This window comes from Ptychodera flava, chromosome 10, assembly GCF_041260155.1.
Source record: "Ptychodera flava strain L36383 chromosome 10, AS_Pfla_20210202, whole genome shotgun sequence".
NCBI lineage: Eukaryota > Metazoa > Hemichordata > Enteropneusta > Ptychoderidae > Ptychodera > Ptychodera flava.
The window spans coordinates 11,908,059-11,929,949 of record NC_091937.1 but is presented as its reverse complement, the minus strand read 5'-3'; the positions used below and the strand labels follow the sequence as shown (position 1 = coordinate 11,929,949).

The following is a 21,891-nucleotide window of genomic DNA, read 5'->3' as shown; positions in this document are numbered from 1 at the left end:
TTGTATATTAAATATGATATTATTGTGCATCACAAGTAGCAGTGTACCATAATATATATAATATATCAAGAAAACAGAGAATAGAGTACCATAGCGGCTTTTGAATGCAGCTTGGGAGTTCCATTTGCAACTTATTCAGACTTGCTCATTCTCTGGCCATTGACTTTGAATAAAAATATGATATAACAAGAAATCCACATTCAACATTGTTCTGTAGTAATTTTAACCCAGAATGTTTCTTTATTTTTCACAATATATATATGGTACAGTTAAATCTCCTCAGTTTTGATACAATAGCGAATGCATTCTTACTTGAAATGTTTCATGAATTATTTACAGTATATTCACAACATGTTGCATAAAGTATTCATTACCTTCATGAACATGTGAGGAACATTTTAAGCATTTTTTATGGTGAATATATTTTGAGTAATTCAAGATAACTGCTTCTGAATAATTCATGAATTATTCAGAATATATATAGTTACAACCATGGGAAGTCGACAAGTCAAATGGAAATAGCTGTCTAAAATTGTATTTAGCAAGATGGTACAATTCCAAGCAGACCCGCTGGCTGCAACAAAAGATGGTCAAATAAAGGAAACTACACGCAAGTTATTGATAACATTTCCATATTCTTATTGAAGAATGTCATGTAGTGACAACAAGAAAATAACTTTACAATACTGAAATTATCTCTAAGTGTGATCAAGTAACAAAATATGTATTTATCTTTAAAAAAAGATATAGTGTGTCCACCAGCCTGACGATGAGAGCTCTCTTAACACTTCTCATAAAGTCTGGCTCTGTCTTCAAAACTGGGAAATTCAGTGGACGTGAACTTCCAACAATTGAAGCACTTGTGGAAAGTCAAAGTGACGTGGCAATGAACACCTTTATATATGACGAAAAAGTACATTATTCATAACACCTGGTCACGCAGATAAGCAAAAGAAAACAAAAGGAATTCAAACTATGTTAGCTGGTCACTAGAAAAATGATAGAGGGCGTTTTTCACGTAACAATATTCACCAAAGCATTACATGAAATATTCATCACTATTCATTGACATTGATGATGAACATATGAAGAATATTTCATACAATTTGTAGATAAATATATTGTTAATAATTCATTATTCATGTTTATGTATAATTAATGCATTCTTCATTAACATGATTCATGACGATTCATGAACTCATGAACATTGACAATGATGAATGTCTGACGAAAGTTTTATGCTCTTGGTTTTTCAATATATGGTGAATAATTCATGAATCAGGTCTATGAATAATTCACGATAAATTCACCAACATATTCCATGAGATATTCTTCAAATATTCAGTAGTAGTATTATACTGATGAATACATTATGCCATTAGCAAGTGAATATATTATGAAAAAATTCATACGCATGGTTCATGAACTTGTTGCATGAAATATTCATGATATATTCAGCAACATTGTTATGAGCATGTGATCAATATTTTGTAGATAATGCATGAACGACATGGACATGATTAGTTCATGCATGTGCATGAACATTAAATTGAACAGAATTTTTTATGAACATAAGGAACAGGTGATGAATATTTCATGCAAATTGTAAGTGAATAAATTGTGAACAATTCATAGACGGGATTCATGAATTATTCACATACTTGTTGCATGAAATATTCATAAAATATTCACTACATTGTTATGAAAATGTGACTAATATTTCACGAATATTTCACAAATAGAGCATGAATTCATGAGATGATATGGACATGAATAGTTCATGAATGTGCATGAACGTTAAATTGAACAGAATTTTTGATGAATATGAGGAATAGGTGACGAATAAATGAAAAGATGAGGACTTCCTTTCGATGAATACTTCATGAATCAAATTTTGATGATTTTTTATGAATAACAATATTCGTCATTGTTCATCAAAAATTTTTGTTCATTTTCAAGTTCATGCACATTCATGAGGGTATTCATGTTCATCTCATGAATAATGTATGACCTAAATTCATGCATATTCATGATCTATTCATATTCATCTCATGAATAGTGCATGAACTAAATTTATGCACTATTCATGAACGATTCATTAACTACTTGCCAGGGTAATGCCCTGATCATATCTAAAACTTAGTGTAATTCACTCCTTGGTGGTTTATAATCAACTTTCACTCTTCCGCTTTATTATGCCCAGAATTCTGCAGCCAGAATTGTGTCTCACATCTTGAAGTAAATGAATAGAATCTCACACACCAAGGACCTGGATCAGATTTCTTACACTCGTTTGGGATAATTTGCCTCACACGAGCCGCATTTTTCTCACATGACAAAAAAATGTGTCAAATTCACATTAGACACGTACAACATTATCCAAAATCGTGACAACTCTGTCGCCTGCCACTGTACTCTGACCTGGTTACTTTGTAGTTCCCGTGTGTGTGTTACTCGTCGTGCCATTAGATAACAGTTTGCGCGTGGAACAAAAGAGACTTTATCATCCAATCAGAGCTTGTGTAATATTTACTGCAGAGTGTGGGACGATTTCTGAGAGTGTTGGATCCACTTCTCCCACACCGTCAATCCCGTACTCCCAGCTGCCAGGAATGTGAGTAAATATCATTCCCATTCTGAAGGAATTACACTGGACACCAGTTAAAAACAGGATCAAGTATCAGATCCTCCTCATCACTTATAAAGTTCTGAACAACAATAATCCAGCCTATATATCGGAACTGATCCATTTCAAAGATTTGCCCAAAAGTTCTTCGAATCTAATGACAAAATTCTGCTTCATGCCCATGAAGTAATAGACTAACCTATGGCAATTGTACCTTCTTGCAGGCTGCATCCCCAACCCAGGAATAATGTCCCTCTTACCTCATTGATTACATTAATTTTGTCTGACAGCAGACTGGATAAACATATCCTTTTAAAATTGAACTTCAGTATGAACATTTGACAACTCTTTAAATTCATGCTGATTGACACCTGAATGGATTAACATATGCCTTTTAAGTTTGCGCTTCTTTTTGAATGTTTTACCACACTCTTTACATTCATGCGGTCTGACACCAGAATGGATCAACATATGCCTTTTAAGATCCATGCCCTTCTGTGTGAATTTTTTACAACACTCTTTCATTTCATGCTGTCTGACACAAGAAACGCTCCACATATGTGTTTTAAGACTTTCCTTTTCCGTTAATGTTTTACCACACTGTTTACTTTCATGCTGTCTGACACCAGAATGGATCCACATATGCGTGTTGAGACCACACTTAGTACATTCATGTGCTCTCACACCAGAATGGATCAACTTATGCGTTTTAAAATTGCCCTTCTCTGTGAATGTTTGACCACACTCTTTACTTTCATGCTGTGTGACAACAGAATGAATCACCATATGCCTTTTAAGACTGCCCTCCTTTGTAAATGTTTTACCACACTCTTTACATTCATGCTGACTGACACCAGAATGCATCAACATATGGGTTTTAAGATTGCCCTTTTCTGTGAATGTTTTACCACACTCTTTGCATTCATGCTGTCTGCCACCAGAATGGATCAACATATGGGTTTTAAGATCCATGCCCTTCTGAGCGAATTTTTTACAACACTCTTTCATTTCATGCTGTCTGACACCAGAATGGATCATCATATGTGTTTTAAGACTTTCCTTTCCTGTAAATGTTTTACCACACTCTTTACATTCAAGCAGTCTGACATCAGAATGAATCAACATGGTATGGCTCTTGAGCTGGCCCTTCCTTTTAAATGTTCTACCACATTCTTTACATTCATGTTGTCTGATCTTTGAGTTGGTCAACACAGGTGTCTCAAGATTGTCATACTGAATTAATGTTTCACCACACTCACTGTGTTTGAATGGCATGAGACCAGAATGAATCACTGCAATGTTGTAGCCGGAAGTCTCAACACCTCCACATTCAATTTCTTGTACCATTGAATAGTTCAAGCTTTGTGCTCCATCACTGCTGTTTTTCATATAAATTTCACCATACTCAGTGCTGATTTCACCATCATAGTTGTCCCCAGTATGAGAATGGCACTCCACTTCTCCGTTGCTGTTCTCTTGGTTGGATACGCCATATTCCAATGTTATAAAGCCATGTTGCATAATGCTCTGTACAATTATTGATGCATCTGTTGTTAGAGAGATTAATGAGCAACAGTTCAGTAGAGTAAGTAACAACAAAATAAGTCATTTTCAATGACATAGTCCCCAGCACATAGAAATTTTGTAAAATGTACTGCATTGAAAGTGTGGAAATGCATTTGTAATTGCACTTCAAGGCACAAGTCCAGTAGTGGGTAATTGTCTCAAGTGTGTGTACACACCGTGTCAGGTTGTAAACATTGAAATGTGCTGAAACGGCCTTGTACTCATTTGAGTGAACGATATCAGAACATGGGAAGAAAAGAGGCTCTGGAGGATGCTTTACATGTAATTTTGCAGGATTACATGGACAGGAAAGGTTAGTGGTGACACTACAGTGGAACTGACGTTGTATAAAGGGGGGATCAAAAATAACCTTTCAAGTGCGAATTTTAATACAGATCAATAACTAATAGGGACCTGTATACCAAATATTAAAGCTGTCTGACCAGCAGTTTTGTAAAAACAAGCAACCAAACAGTCAACAGAGCTCTGCTGGGTTATGTAGAGAATAACTTTTAGTGACATATGTATTGATGAAGAAGGTGGATATCTTTGATAGCTCATTTCAGGATGGTCTGACCAAAAATGGCAAAATTAGCTGAAGAAATACAAAATTGAAGATTTCATTACGGCATTTTCACAATTGAGTGTACAAAGTAGGGGTCAAAAATGGCCAAATTTCAACCTCATGTTTAATGTGAAAACCTTACCAGGACTTAGGTACATATGCCACAGATATAGTGCAGAAATGGTTTCGCACAAACTGTCTTAGTTCCATAATAAACAGGCCTTCTTTATCACACCCTTACATGGGGTACGGACACTACACAATTTAGAAAATTAAGAAAAGATTTTGCACCATTGCAAAATTTAGGGGAGAATATACAATACTTTTACCAAATGCAATCAATACAGTTAGCCTTACATCATAAAATGACTTTTGTAGAGAATCTTTGAATTCCAACGGGGTATACAATGTTGTCCTTCATACAAAAACAAAGGAAACACTTTATTTTTGAAAGAACAACGAACACATTTCAATTATTGCTTAATAATCTTCCACAGTGAATCCCAAAGCTTAAAATGATAATTGGCAGCATGCATAGCTATGATATATAGCATCATTTAATATGTTAGTCTAAGTTGGAAAGACTCATTAAAATATTTCATAAAGTATGTACAAGGGGTACGGACACTACAACACCAGCCAAAAGCAAACCTGTACTGAAGCTGATCATTTACATTAAGTGTTGAAATAATAGCTGATTAATTGATAAAGAAACATGGTTTTCTTTCCATTTTGCCTTATCCTGTAAACTTTTCACCACAGTGTAATTAATTGAAGATATTATTAAACTATATTTATGGTTCATGGTTTAATGTTATTCAGAGAACAACACTCTAATATAAATTTTGCATTAACAATAAGAACAAATTGAAAACTTTTAAGTTTTTTGATAAAACAGTAAAAATCATCAAGCTATAAAATTTCAAATATTAACCCTACTCACTGATTAATAGTTGTATTTAACTAGTTTGTGGGGTGGGGTACGGACACTACACAACATGCATTAAAATTGTTTTCTACTAAAGTTAAGTCTGAACTAAAATTCATTGAACAAAAAATGGCAATGCTTGTACATGTGTGTTGACAAGCCAAATACTGGTCAATATGACATGCTACTGGAAGAAAAGACAACTGTTTTTAAAGACAGATCAATAATTTTGAAAAAGGTCAAGTTGCAACATAACAGTTGTATCAGTGGACCTGTCAAGATAACATTTTATCAACAAACTGCTTGATGTAGAAATATGTCATTTTAGTACTTGAAATAATGAAATTTACTCTTCATGAGATGAAGTGTCTCTTGTCAATGTCATGTGTAGAGAAACAAAATTGTTTTATCTTATTAGTCAACTGAAGGAAACCAACCCAACACACAACTGATTCACTGGATTCACTGAACAATCAATTCACATATTCTCATCTATCGCAGATAGCTTTGATATTTGGTATACAGATCACTTAGGATGTACTTAGATAATTTTATATGGCTTCAGGAAAAATAATAAATTTGTGTTTTGGAGGCAATTTTTGCAAATTTTAGTTAAAAAATCTTCTAAAAAACTGCTTGTCTCATAGCTTTGTAATTTGATATGTACAAGTTCCAAGACACAAACTAAGCCAACTTAATTTTGTCTTTTTGGAGCTAATCTTTAGTCTGCGACCTGAAATAACCTGTACCAACCCCAGATATCTTTTAAGACAGTTTTGTAAACTGTGAAAACAATGTAATCATATTTGGTATCAATTTGTAGTGAAAGTTGACCAAGAAAACAAATCTGAGGTTATTTATGATACAATATAGTGGATCAACTTTAGCTAATATTTCGTTGAGGGATACCCAAACACTGATAAGAGATTTGTATCCACAAGAATGCCATGTGGCAAGATGCACTCTACTGTGAATACAGACTCCAGTACATGTCATTTTACATTGAGTAGTTTATGTCAGCCCTGGGCCAGCCCAGGTTTTGAGTCAACTCAATATTGTCAATATGGACACTCTAGGTCAGGCCAGAATCAGTCTAGTTTCGGCTGGGCAATAGGGGAATCCAGTACTGCCTCAAAATTTGGGTCATGTCTGGACCAAGATGATGCCCAACTGAACCTAAAAGTTTTCGCTCCAGTCTTTATCATTCCATGTTCTCAACACAATATCTTCCCACCAGGTTTTGCTCCACAAGTGGGACCACATCATCTGATTAACATTACTTAAAAGAAAGGCATTAGTTAATAAAGACATCAGCAACACTGTGCACTGGTTACATGCATTTCTGTACAATTGCAAGTCCAATTCTGTCTCATAAAGTTCATGAAACCAATACTGGAGATGTCTCTGCAGTTCAAGTGTCATTTAGTAGTTAGATTAATTCTTTTTGGCAAAACTAGGCTGGTCCTGTAAAATGTGAAGGTGAACCAAATTTTTTCCCCACAAATGATTATTGTAATCTTGCCCAGGTCTGACCTAAATTTTGTGAATGTGAATATACAGTAGTATCTGTCTTAGTCCAATCATTCAGACAGTTGACAGGCCATTGGTTGATTAAGTAAATCATCACAGTATGGAGGGTAGCGCAGTGCAACTCATAAACATGATTAAGAACATGAGCAATGTCAGGTCACTCCACCACACAAACAGAATAAACAACAAGCGACCTAGTGGCCGATATAGCTCCGCTGTGTTTATGTAGAGAATAACTATTTTTGACACATGTTGATGAAGAGGAGGAAATCTTTGATAGCTCAATGCAGTGGCCAGAAAAAGTGGCTAAAATAAGCTGCAAAAATACACAATTGAAGATTTCATCATACTTTGAATATATCACATCGGATCATCCCTAGGAACATGTCAACCAAAGCTATCTGATGAGTAGTGTTTTGAGAATAAAATTTTCTGACCAAAAATGGCAACAATTGCCCTCCCAAAATAAAAATTGCAGATTTCATCATAATTTCAAAAGATCAAATTGAGTTCATCTATAGAAACCTGTATACCAAATTTCAAAGCTGTTAGACCATACTTTTTGAGAAACACATATTTTGACCAAAAATGGGAAAAATTGCCACAAAATTCAAAATTGCAGATTTCATCATTATTTCAATAAATATCATGTAGTTCATCTATGGAAACCTGTATACCAAATTTCAAAGCTATCAGATGAGCAGTTGTTGAAATACACATTTTTTGACCTAAAATTGCAAAAATTGCCCCAAAAATACAAAATTACAGATTTCAGGAGAAATTAAATATATATTACTTAGCTCATCTGTAGGAACCTGTATACCAAATTTCAAAGCTATCAGACCAGTACTTTTTGAGAAACACGTTTTTTGACCAAAAATAGCAAAAATTGCCCCAAAATTACAAAATCGCAGATTTCATCATAATTTCTACAAATATCATTAAGGTGATCTGTAGGAACCTGTATACTAAATTGCAAAGCTATCAGATGAGTACTTTGGAAATACACATTTTTTGACCAAAAATGGCAAAAATTGCCCCAAAAATACAAAATTGCAGATTTCATCATAATTTCAATACATATCATTTATTTCATATGCTGTGCTCTCGCTGTCGCTCGTAACTTTCGTAAATTACGAACAAAAATGAAAATTTACGAAAAAAAATGAATGCCTGATCGGCCATTTACGAACGATTTTGTTATTTTTGAAGCCTGATTTTCGGTCAAGATTGTGAATTCCGGGGAAATACTGTCATATCTCGTCTTTCAAAACCTACGCTGCCCCTATCATCAGCGCATCGACACATGGTGATAGCTGGCTTTGGACTTTGACCTGTAATAACATGAGCATGCGCGAAAAGGTTTCAAGATCCCCGGGTCTTGTAATCTCATAGTGGTGTGTCATGCATTACCACCCCATTACGGTAGTTTCGAGACACCCAAACACTCACATGCTGTCAACTTTCCGAGTGGACTGTTGAAGCGGATCGAGGGAAGCGGGCAGTTACAAATACTTTGGATTGATAGTATCCAGTTGGGAAAGAAAGTTGGGCATAAAAACGGCAAGTGATATGAAAAAAATACGAAACAATGAAACCGCCGAGCTAGAAGAGATCAAGAACAGTCAGCCTGAAAGACAGTCGAACTACAGCAGACTGCAGTCCGGGCCGCGCATGGTTGAACATGTACTGCACAGTGTTTTTCTGTGCATGGAGGTGGAAGCGAGCCGGAAATCTTAGATGTCGTAGATTTGTCATTTGACGATCTGCAAATTGAATTTTTCAGTCAGCTTGCCAATTTTAATAGGTTTCCTTCAAAATATTTTACAAGAAACTGTCTCAGCAAATGTTATGAATACTGATAGTTTTCTATGATCCAGAGAAAATGCTGTGCACAGTCCCATGACCAAAAAGTTTATCCAGACAAAAAATCAAATGACGATCATCTGCAGCGTTTTAAAAGTATAACTGTCTCTAAGAAAACATTAGCAGGATCACCAGTCTCAGTTTGCGTACTTAAATTTGATTGAGATGAGACAAAATTTGTGCGAAACCACAGACTGCCAAATGTTCTGATCAGTGGTTGTTTAAAAAGAATTTTAGAGATGAACATGGCATAATGACTGCAGCTATAGAGGCACCACCTAGTACCTATGGGATGACATGCATAGTTTAAAAGTAACAGAGCTTTCCAAATATGAAAAACAGGGGACAGATTTTCTAGCATCTAAAACTTGTGCAAACACTGATAATATTTGATAATATTAATGACCGCTTCATAAATTAATATATATAATCATCAACCACTGACTACACACACAAAGGGAGTTATGATTTGTGTCACAATATACTTGAACATGTTATGTTGTGTAATAAAGATAGAGTAATTGAATAACATTCAATGGCCGTTGACCAAAATTACACACTTTATTGTGACAAGGAAGAAATTTCAATGTTACAAGCATTCATGACCCATGATGTACAGTGTTATTCAATAAATCTTTTGAAAATGCGCATCAAAATATGAGTTTTCATTGTCAAAAAAAATAAAAGGGATTTTTCATTTTCTTTTGTCTTTAATGAAATCATTCATCATTTCTATCCCCTTAAAATCATCTATTGAGTACCAGAAGTGCTTGTTGAAAGTTGGTGGGTTCAGAATAACATAATTTGTGCTTACTAATATTTTTTGAACCCAATTCGTAAATTTACTAACAATTTCGAAAGGCCAGGGAGAGCACAGTTCATGTGTAGGAACCTCTATACCAAATTTCAAAGCTATCAGATGAGTAGTTTTGGCAATACACATTTTTGACCAAAAATGGCAAAAATTGCCCAAAAATACAAAATTACAGATTTCATCAGAATTCAATATATATTACTAAGTGCATCTATAGAAACCTGTATACCAAATTTCAAAACTATCAGACCAGTACTTTTTGAGAAATCATTTTTTGACCAAAAATGGCAAAAATTGCCTTAAAAATGCAAATTTGCATATTTCTTCACAATTTGAACAAATCTTAAATAGATCATCCCTAGGGCATATGTACCAAATTTCAAAGCTATCTGACCGGTAGTTTTGAAGAAGAAGATTTTTAAAGATTTTTTTACCAAAAATGACAAAAATTGCCTTAAAATACAAATATGCAAATTTCACCACGATTTGAAGAAATCTGACTGAAGTCACCATAAGTAAACTGCATATTAAATTTCAAAGCAATCGGACAAGCGGTTTGAGAAAAGAAGATTTTTTTACCAAAAACACCAAAAAATGCCCCAAAAATACAAATATGCAAATTTCACCACGATTTGAACAAACTTAAGTGAGGTCACCCCAAGTGAACCGCATATAAAATTTCAAAGCAATTGGACTTGCGGTTTCAGAGGAGAAGGCAATTGTTGACGGACGACGACGACGACGACGACGACGGACGACGGACGACGGACGACGACGGAAAATCAACCTATTTGATAAGCTCCGCGTCGCTGACAGCGGAGCTAACAAATTTGACTACCTAATTATAACTCTCTGACACAATATAAATTTGTTCCTTCCAAGGTGCGAATTTATCATGGATCATTGAACAAACGACCGGTGTTTTTCTGCTTTTGATCACAACTTTCAGCTTTTTGTGGACAATCATGTTGACTTCCAATATATTTGCTTACAATAATTGTCAAATTATAGTTATACATTTTATCTGAAACCAATAAATATTCACATTTTCTGTTACACATACTACTCACACAACTGGGAAATAATTGAAATTTTTTTGACTGACGTCCAACATTTGATATCATTGAAGCTGTTGGTAGTCTCATTCTTATCAGTTTAGTTGGTGTGTATATTGCACCTTATATTCCGACTTTGTCTGTGTATTACTTTAAAGGCATGCGTTGGCACCAGATTGTCTCATCAGAAAATTTACCCACCAGATTACAATTTCAATGGAAAACAAAAGGCTATCACACCTCCATAATCCTCTTACAGACTAGAACAAAGGCGATCCCAGGGATCGCGAGCAATGCCTTTAATTTGATATCCAAACATTTCAAGTTTGGCCACCAATTTTTACTGTTGATCTTCAAAATTGAAAATTGGTCATTAAAACGGACTACTGTCTAAACATTGAAAATTAAAACCTTTTGCAAATACAAATAGCACTTTTTGTTTGCAAGTGAAAAACAGGAAACAGGAACATGTACTTCATTTCTTTTAGATGCGAGCAACACTATTTTTTATATTTATGCAAGAATCATTATTATCACTAGTGCTATTAATATTAATTGTGGTTTTTCCAAAAGCTGATTCAAACCTATCATCAGATTTCTCTTAAATATCACAGCAAAGTTATTTCAGATGCTAGGCCAGTTGTTGAATGTCTATTTCGAGGGGTTTTAGCTAACTGACTGCTATGCTAGGTAAATTACCGTAGTGTTGTAGATATTGTGAGCTCAAGCCTCAAAAAGTAATGCATCACATTTAAATTAATGACACTTTCTATACTGGCACATGTTGTTGATATAGAGATGTACTTGCACTGAAAGGCATTGAGCAGCATCAAGTTATTGCTATTTGGCATATTTAATGAATGATCATCTCAGGAACCCCTTGTCTAATAAACATTGACGTTTCAAGACTTTTTGTCCAATCGCCTGATTATATAAGAGTCCACCTTATGTCAGACACAGACAGCAAAGAAACTAAAGTATAGGCCCTGATGGCAGTTTTCTATGTTGGCTATTGATTAATATCTGTGTACCGGTATATAGGGGTGGGGTTGGGGGTGTCGGTAAGTATGAGCCCAAATTAAACATTTCTTCTGCCATTAGAATAGGACCTGTACACTCACCATAACTGGTAGTATACTATGTACATGTTCCATACCATCCATGTATATCGTAGCTACAAGGTCATCGGCACTATTTTTATCCAGGGCAAATTCCTGTACAAAAACGTACTGTGTGTTGTGTTGACCCCCCAAATTACCTTATTGAATCCATCTGTCAATTGAAATTACATTTTAGTGTTTGACTTCACACTGATTATACATGGTTACATTATAATTAAACCACTCAGCAGTGTACTAGAGGTATATCAAACCTTTTACTTCAGTCAAATCCAAATCAGTGTAATCCACTGGGAAAGGGGTACGGACACTACATGGGGGGTACGGACACTACATTTGGCCTATAATTCATATATATTTTTTTAAATGGTGATTGTCTAAGATGAATGCATATATCATTCATCTATACCAAGTACTACAATATGTATTTTACCTTTGTTTGCTGAAAGCCTAATATAGGTGTGGAATTAAATGGTGGGGTACGGACACTACATAAATTTCCGGAAAATTTAGGCTGAGTCTTTGGCAAATTCTTGAAAATAAACGAATGGATGCTTATGACAGTAGAGTTTATTACAGTACTTGACAGATACCTGCAATGGATTTTAACAACATTTTACATAATAACTATAGAATAGAACTAAGTTACACACTGAGTTAATTGTCCATTATGAAAAACGAAAAATCCGTAACGATGGGCTATTTTTGGATTTATTAATGGTGTTAATCAACTGGTGAATAGCATACCATGGTGTTACTTACTACTTGTATTAGACATCCTTAAGACCACAAAGAAAGAAAAACATGTACCTTTACTAGAGTTTACATTATGAAAACAGCATTTTCTTAAAGTTGAAAAATGCAGTGTACCTTCGTAACAGTCAAATTTGACCATTTTCACACCACAAAAATGCCATATCTTTGCCAAACATGGTCCGATTTTTGTAATTTTTGCTTTGATTTACTCAGAAAATCTTACTCAAAAAGCTTTCACAAGAGTAAATATATACTGTAAAATAGTTTTTTTAGAATTTTTTCCGTAACGCTCAAGAACAAAAGTTGGTACACTCAATTGTGAAGATTTCATTACTATTTAGGGGTTACCCCTTTATCATACATGAATGCTTTGGTTATGACTATTTTCCTACGGATGCTCCGTAATCAACTGAAATCGACACACACACACACACATACCCGGTACACTCCCTACCAAACAAAACTCAACATCTTCACTTTATAGCAAAACCTTACCTTTCATTGATAATGTATTGTCTTGATATTGTTGACACATCTTTTCAGTCAGTGTCTCTAATGGTTTTACTAGCTCATGCATTTTGCCTGAATGTTTCAGAGATTTGAAAATTTCAGAACAATCTGAAAGAAATATATAATGTTTCATTGTTAAGAAGCCATAGAGTAACATTAACAGTCAAGCTATGATATTCTTTAATTGAACTATAGTCAGATTAAGTCATATTCACTGAGAATATAAACACCATAACAATTTGCTCCGGCACAACTGAGTTTCAAAAAACTGCCGGAATCTTCAGTTACCTCAACGTTCAAACTTTCACCAAACTTAGAGCACACCTCTTTCATCACTTCCTTGCAAACATTAACACTTTTTAAACATAGTGCTGTAACTTCTTCGATGACTAACTAATATCAAAGTACTGCACTTTACATTTGATAAAACTCTGAAAATCACACTGTCTTGTTCTTGACCAAAATGACATCTTATTACATGTTTCGTATGTGGTACGTCATGCGCATCTCTGATTCAATGGTAAGCTTAACTCGACCATGATGTGGCAAGCCGCAAAGTCATCACTTGACTGAAAGTGAACCGGAACTATTTTCAACCTGACAACTTTGGGCTTAAAAATGTTAAAATTACATGTTTTACACAGGAAATCCAGCTTTCAGAAAATTCATTGTGCTTGAAAAAACACCGCAATTATACGGTGTCGCTCAAATTTGATCAAAATTGGTTACCAGTATGGGTACCAAAGATCAACAATAAATGTTGTTTGTATCTGTTCAGTGCAGGAAAATTCTACGATTATGTTATGACAATGATTTCTGCACAGTACAACCAGTAAAACAAAAAATATTTTAACCAGAAAAACAAGAATGACAAAAGTAATTAAGATCTGAAACTTTAGGTACTGGAGGTCAACTTTAGCAACATGCATAGCAGAAAGGCAGCTAGCCTCTCTCAGTTTGACCATAGACGGTCTTCCTCCCCTCTACTGTCTATGGTTTGGTCTGTTAACATGTAACAGTTTATAAACAATGACAGGAAATGACTCAAGTCAATGGCATGCCATCACTCCTGCACATTTGCAGGATTTCCCTTTTTCTTACCTCATGTGCACATTTTTGACACTGATGTGTTCATTTGAACAAATTCACATCACAACCCCTACATCTACCTGTACACCAAATACTGAGATGGTAGCTTTGGCAGTATGGGAGCCTTTGTGTGTGACGGACATACATCCGCACATACATACCCACAAATACACAGACATACAGACGCCACCGACTCATCATATAAGCTCTTTTTGGTATTTATATTCATACCAAATATGAGCTAAAAATTGATAAATCCCATTACAGAGATTTTAATATATCAATGCAGCATTTGACAATGAAAGTAAGTTATTGTACGTATATTTCAACAGATTTTCGTCTAACATGGAAGTAAAGCACATAATTGTCATTAGCATATAAAGGCCCAAACATATACCATTAATGAGTGAAAATTGTGTAAGAGAGGCATGTAATAAAATACATGATACAGTATATAGGCAAGAAATATGGGCAATAAATATTATAGCCTAAATATGGGACTATGTACCCTAGGGGCAGGAGACCATTTGCCCTCCTGAAGTCAGGCACATAGTCCCTTGTCTGGGCTATAATATTTATTGCCTATATTTATCGCCTATATACTGCATCATGTATGGACGAGACTGAAGATCAGTGAAAACAAAATAATTTTGTTTGAATATTTATTATTGTTAGTAACCTATGAGGTCCACTTATCCGATCACTATAGAGCCCCCTAGAAAATCAGCTTTTAATTCCAATATTTTTTACTCGTGCCTCCTGTCTGTGTCAATGTACTGAATGTAGCTCTGCATGCAAAGGCTGTGGCTTCAGGCTATAGTACTGCAGCTATGGTCTCGTGTAGTCACAGTCCTGAAGCGGGTAACATAGCCTACTCTAGGAGGGTCTCTCCAACGTTATTTTGGTGTTCGCAGAGGGCAAAAAGATGATGGATAGGCCATAGAGTACTCACAGCCTACATATACCACACAGCTTAGCTGTGATATCACAGCAGTGCTGTGGCACAGGATTGGCTGTGTAGTACACATAGAGAGAAGGGAAGGTTTGACATGACTCTGCCCTCCAGTCTGCAAAACCAATAAAAAATATGGAGTTTAGAGTCAAATAAAAGATTTATGTCAATAGAGAAACACCTCTTGCAGTTTAACGCTCAAGTATCAAGTGGGCAAACCAGCATTTAGTCTAAATATCGCCTGAAACTGTCTGGTCACCCCGGTCATCAGGCTCATATGTACAGTAGCAGCGCAGTTTTCATTTGCATCTCACATGAACTTGTTACCCGAAAACAACTACCGGTAAATTTAAATCAAATATCAAACGGGCTACAGATACTGGTGTACGATGTCCAGCTTTGCCTTTCTAACAAACCAAAGTCATGGGAAAATTAAACATTGTTAGTTTGTTATTATTTTTGAAAATATTTCAGCAAATGTCAAGAGTTCAAATACAACGACAATAAATCCGTGCTGAACTATGAGTAGTTTGTCCCATTCAAAATGTCTGACGTATTAAGAGTTCGACATTAAAGTCAAAGGTATTTATCCCTAGAAGGACAGTGGTTTTTGACTGCATGCATTGACATACATGGATTTTATATTGTCTACAGGATTCTGGAGGGCAAAGTTGTCTAACATTCCCCTAGGCCTTCTCTCTATGTACGTGACAACTCCACACACCTGTGTGCTGTGGCATCAATCGAACGCGCACAGGTCGAGGGTCCTTGCCACAGCACCTGTGGTGATGACCCTTGACCTGAGCATGTTTGATAGATGCCACAGCACCACTGCGATATGATATTATACATGTATAGTACCAGCACATTAATGGCGCAAGAACTGTAGAATATTGGCGATATACTACGGCTGGCATATGTGCAAGCTCTCATTTTGAGCAAAAATCTGTTTTTGACATTCAACGCCAGAATTTCAATTTACTGTTATATAAACAAGCGACCTAGCGGCCGATATAGCTCCGCTGTGTTTATGTAGCAATGCATCTACCTGTACACCAAATACTGAGATGGTAGCTTTGGCGGTATGGGAGCCTTTGCGTGTGAGGGACATACATCCGCACATACATACCCACAAATATACAGACATACAGACGCCACTCAGACTCATCATATAAGCTCTTTTTGGTATTTATATATAAAACCAAATATGAGCTAAAAATGCCCCAAAAATGCAAATTTCACCACGATTTGAACAAACTTAAGTGAGGTCATCCTAAGTGAACTGCATATAAAATTTCAAAGCAACTGGACCTGCACTTTCAGATGAGAAGGCAATTATTGAAGGACGACAACAGACGACGAGGACGGACGACGGAAAATCAACCTATTTGATAAGCTTAGCATCGCTGACAGCGGAGCTAAAAATACACCGTCAAGGACAGTGTTCTCACATCCATTCAAGAAATATTTCAACCAGAAAAAAATACCGCAATTATACGGTGTCGCTCAAATTTGATCAGACTTGGTACATACCAAAGATCAACAATAAGTGTTATTTCTATCAGTTCAGTGCAGGAAAATTATACGTTGATGTTATGACAATTTCTGCACAGTACAACCAAAAAAAAAATACTGCAATTGTACGGTGTCGCTCAAATTTGATCAGAATTGGTACATACCAGTATGGGTACCAAAGATCAACAATAAATTTTGTTTCTATCTGTTCAGTGGAGGAAAATTCTACGTTGATGTTATGACAATGATTTCTGCACAGTAAAACCAGAAAAACAACAAGAAATATTTAAACCAGAAAAACAAGAATGACAAAAGTAACTAGAAAGCATTTGCAAGCAAAAGCGAAGTTCCAGAGACCAGAGCAGCGGAAGAAACAAGAGAATGTGTGACAAAGATAGGTGCAGAATGAAAGAGTGCTTTGGATTTTAATATTCAAGCACGTACCTATAGGGCTGCTAGCAGTAAACACAATGATATACAACTAAAAGCAAGGCAGTCCACAGATTACAAATGCCTACATGTACGGTAAAAACGAAACAGATACATACGGGGGCGACAACGCACGGAAATGTATATCAGACGACATTCTCGCGAGCCAGAGCAATAATTTTCGCTCCGCTGATCTACGCAAAAATCAATCGCTTGACAGGTAGCGCTGAGTTGTTGCCGTAAAGAGGTGCGTGGTTTACGACGATGATCAGACGAGAGGAAACATCGGACCTAGGCCGTTGAAATTGAAAACCGAGGCCACATGCATTTTCATTTGACTAAAAGCACACACTAAAACAATTTTCATTGCAATGTCGCTGTTTTCACGAGATACTGACCGTTTGATCTTGGAAAGTTGAGCTGCTTTAACGTGCAGCCAACGCATGCCGGCGCCGGTGCGGTGACGGCTGTGTGTTACCGGCCTCGCAGACTGATATAGGAAAAACCGGGGAAAAACCGCTGGTGGCTCCTCAGAAATACGGCGGGCAGTTTCTCTGCCAAAACAGCCGATTTTGAATCCAAATTTTGCATTGACCTTCGTTTTCGAGCACACCCACCTCGCCTAGGTACACGATGTACCCAGCCGCGCTTGTAAATTTAGGGAAAGCTTAATTTTCTCTGTCTATGCGAGCGAAGCCATCTTATGTGCCGCCATTGTTACATTCGGGCGAAACAGTATAGCGCCACGTACGGCGAGTATTTAGAGAAAAATAAAATCAAAAAGCAACAAAAAACAAAGCGAAAAAAAGCTAGAATTATTAATAGCTGAACGCAATATGATAGTCGAGCAATGCAGAATAAAAAATAAATAAATAAACACACAAGAAATGCCCGTAAAACCCGTCCGAGTTGAGCGATGACGTCATAAGCGTGTCGCGATGCATTCTGGGTAATTAAGGTAAAATTTGTGTATAGCATGTTCTATGATAGTAATACCGGAAATAGAGAAAGAAAGAAAGAAAGAAAGAAAGAAAGAAAGAAAGAAGGAAAGTGAGCAAAAACTAACAGTTCCAGAGCTGGTCTCTGGAACTAATTAAGGTCTGAAACTTTAGGTACTGGAGGTCAACTTTAGCAACATGTTAGTTTGACCATAGACGGTCTTCCTCCCCTCTACTGACAGTCTTCCTCCCCTCTACTGTCTATGGTTTGAGCACGTCTGTTAATATGCAGTGTTCTGCCAAGCTTTTGCATCAGTGGGGTCTGAGGACCCATGGAAGCTCAAAAAGTGGGTCGCTGTTGAAAAAAGGGGTCATTCTCAAGACAATTATACATTTTATTATGTGCCATACCCGTGTTGTTGTTTCGAAGTTCGAACTCGCAGATTCCATGAGTGCTGCGTTTTATGGTCCTACCTACAGTCTACATGGCGAGTGAGTGTACTCGTTCGGAAATTCATGTTGTCTCAGGTCATCATATCTCGTTTATTGTCATGCTTTATGCATACTTTGCAAGTCATTTGGTTGTTTTGGCATCGTAGTGGAGCCAGCTTAAATCACGTACCCAATTTTCATGAAGACGTCGAGCCTCAGTGAAGGCTGAGTTTCCGATGCATGGCTGCTCAATGTTTTTAGACTGCTCTGTTCCTGACTGATGCGTTTCCGATGTGGATGGCAGCGTCGAGCATTGGTTTTCAGTTTCCGATGATGTAAACGGCTGAGACACAATGTCATGTTCGATCGAAATGTCTTCACTCGTCCAGTTGTTGGATTTGCTTTTTAGGGGCTGAATTGGTCCAAAGAAACTAAGAATTTTTCTGCCTCAGCGTTTTGATTTATTCATGGAAGCCACTTTCCTTTCCAGAGAGTACTGTGAGGCATTGAATTTAAAAGAGACGCTCACTGGCTGCTCGAATCTAGCCAATGAAAACCTAGTTCACGATTATGCAAATAAAAAATCACTGAAGGTTGCTATGGAAGCGCTCGAGTAGCATGCACGCATGAGCAGCGTGGAATGTCTACTTCCGCGTTTGGCCTTTCACGTATCGTATAGCACGTAAATAAGTGTATTATTTTTACCGAAAGTTTAGTGGGACTGACGGCGTGCTGCGCCTTGCGGACCCGATGATTGATTTTTTTGGGGTCTTCAATTTTATTTTTGCGGCAATGGCGCAAGGCCGCGGCCTCGGCAGACACTGATATGTAACAATTCAATGACAATGACAGGAAATTACTCAAGTCAGTGGAGTAAGCCTGTTTCAAGCCTGTTTCAGAATTTCGCTTTTCTTACCTCATTTGCACATTTTTGACACTGATGTGTTCATTTGAACAAATTCACATCTCAACCCCTACATCTACCTGTACACCAAATACTGAGATGGTAGCTTTGGCGGTATGGGAGCCTTTGTGTGTGACGGACATACATCCGCACATACCCACAAATATACAGACATACAGATGCCACTTAGACTCATCAATCATCATATAAGCTCTTTTTGGTATTTATATATAAAACCAAATTTGAGCTAACAACAAGAAATATTTAAGCCAGAAAATTAAGAATGACAAAAGTAAATAAGGTCTGAAACTTTAGGTACTGAAGGTCAACTTTAGCAACATGCATAGCAGAGAATCTTTCAACCATACGTACAAAAATAGACATCAATGGTTTCAGCAGATCTGTTAATATGTCACAGTTCATAAACAAATGACAGGAAATGACCAATTAGCTGTTTCAGTTACTGCTACTACTCCCAAACATATAGGTACCCTGCATACAAATAGGTTAAAGGTCAAAGTCCTCTTGTTCAGATGTGTGGGCTGATTCAGTTCACTGCTACCAGTCCTACACACTTGCAGTATTTCCCTTTTTCTTACCTCATTTGCACATTTTTGATACTGATGTGTTCATTTGAACAAATTCACATCACAATCCCTACATCTATCTGTACACCAAATACTGAGATGGTAGCTTTGGCAGTATGGGAGCCTTTGTGTGTGACGGACATTCATCTGCACATACATACCCACAAATATACAGACATACAGACGCCACTCAGACTCAAGCATGACAAAAGTAAATAAGGTCTGAAACTTTAACCAGAGGTCAACTTTAGGAACACACATAACAGAGGAATGTTTCAACACAGTCCCTCTAGGTTCTAGCAGGTCTATCAATATGTATCAGTTCATGAACAATGACAGGAAATGACTCATCAATGGTGTAGGCTGTTTCAGTCGCTGGTTGTGCTACTTAACTAGCTCACTGTCTGTGTGATGCAGCGCGTCCATTGTACTTGTACTGTTTTAAGGTTTACAGCATATAAGACTTCTTGACCCCGAACTTTTTTCTGGGTTGCAGCACAGACTGTGGTTGCAGGGACCGTCCATCATTTACCTGACCACGTCCCTCCCTGACCACAAACGGCTGTGCACTATACGGGTATTTCACTTCCGCCTCATACGAAACATTTACACACATACCTTGTAGACTTAGAACACCAAAGTTGTTATCGAATTCACTGCCATCGCCGCAGTTTGCTCTCTCACAGGGCTCGAAGTCCGATAGATCACTGTCCTTGTTCATTAGGAATCCCTTCAATATTTCCGTCGCTGGAAACATATTTCAGAGGGGTGTAAAATTCAAAATTGAGACTGCGTCTATCCGTGCCTGTGTTCGATTCTGACCCGAGTAACGTCGTAGTCGGTGCTAGGACAGTCAGCTGGTCTGGTGCCTAGCTGTGGGTCCATAGCTGTGGTGTTTTCAGACGGGATTCCTGCCTTTTACGGGCCGGTTTTGACTTTTCCGATTTTTAACCCCGCCACCACAGCTATGGGATATTCCATAGACTAGCGTCCAAATCCGCCGCAAGCACCCTTTGCGCAAGTTTGCTCGACGATATTTCGAAAAATTTTCCATCCAAATTACAAATTGCCAACACTCATCGACAGCTTGGTTATTAGGGACTCACCAGACCAGAAATCCGCTCAAAATTCACTGAAATATCGCCTTTTTTCTAAGTTTGCGCGACATGACTACACGTAGACCGCCATTTTGCTAGCGTAAAACTGTTGGTCGAGGATCCCTGCAGTACGTCACTACAGTGACGTAGGGCCGTGACCTCTCAACTTCTAAACACAAACTGAGAGATTCATCGTGTGATATCGATGACCATCGTTCGTCTTATGGACATTCCAAGTCTCACAAAACTGAAACCAAACTTTTACTTGGGGGAAAAAAGTTCAGTCCTAGGATCTATAATTATTCGTGGCGCGCCGCGCGGATGCTGGCCGTAAGTTAGTTTGTGTTCAGAAGTTGAGAGGTCACGGCCCTACGTCACTGTAGTGACGTACTGCAGGGATCCTCGACCAACAGTTTTACGCTAGCAAAATGGCGGTCTACGTGTAGTCATGTCGCGCAAACTTAGAAAAAAGGCGATATTTCAGTGAATTTTGAGCGGATTTCTGGTCTGGTGAGTCCCTAATAACCAAGCTGTCGATGAGTGTTGGCAATTTGTAATTTGGATGGAAATTTTTCGAAATATCGTCGAGCAAACTTGCGCAAAGGGTGCTTGCG

General features: G+C 37.2%; 1 protein-coding gene across 2 annotated transcripts; it reads right to left on the bottom strand.

The window, feature by feature from the left end:
• Window positions 1-217: 217 nt before the first annotated feature.
• Window positions 218-21,420, bottom strand: LOC139142030 (zinc finger protein 540-like). Of its 2 annotated transcripts, none has more exons than XM_070711827.1 (3): window positions 20,799-21,420; window positions 13,320-13,442; window positions 218-4,173 (listed from the first exon to the last, which is right to left on the bottom strand). In XM_070711827.1, the coding sequence occupies exons 1-3, from the start codon at window positions 20,935-20,937 to the stop codon at window positions 2,939-2,941; spliced, it is 1,497 nt and encodes a 498-aa protein (XP_070567928.1). In that variant the 5' UTR covers window positions 20,938-21,420; the 3' UTR covers window positions 218-2,938. The 2 variants fall into 2 exon arrangements, with proteins under 2 accessions (XP_070567928.1, XP_070567929.1); XM_070711828.1 differs by having other exon boundaries at window positions 21,287-21,401.
• Between the last annotated feature and the right edge of the window lie 471 nt (window positions 21,421-21,891).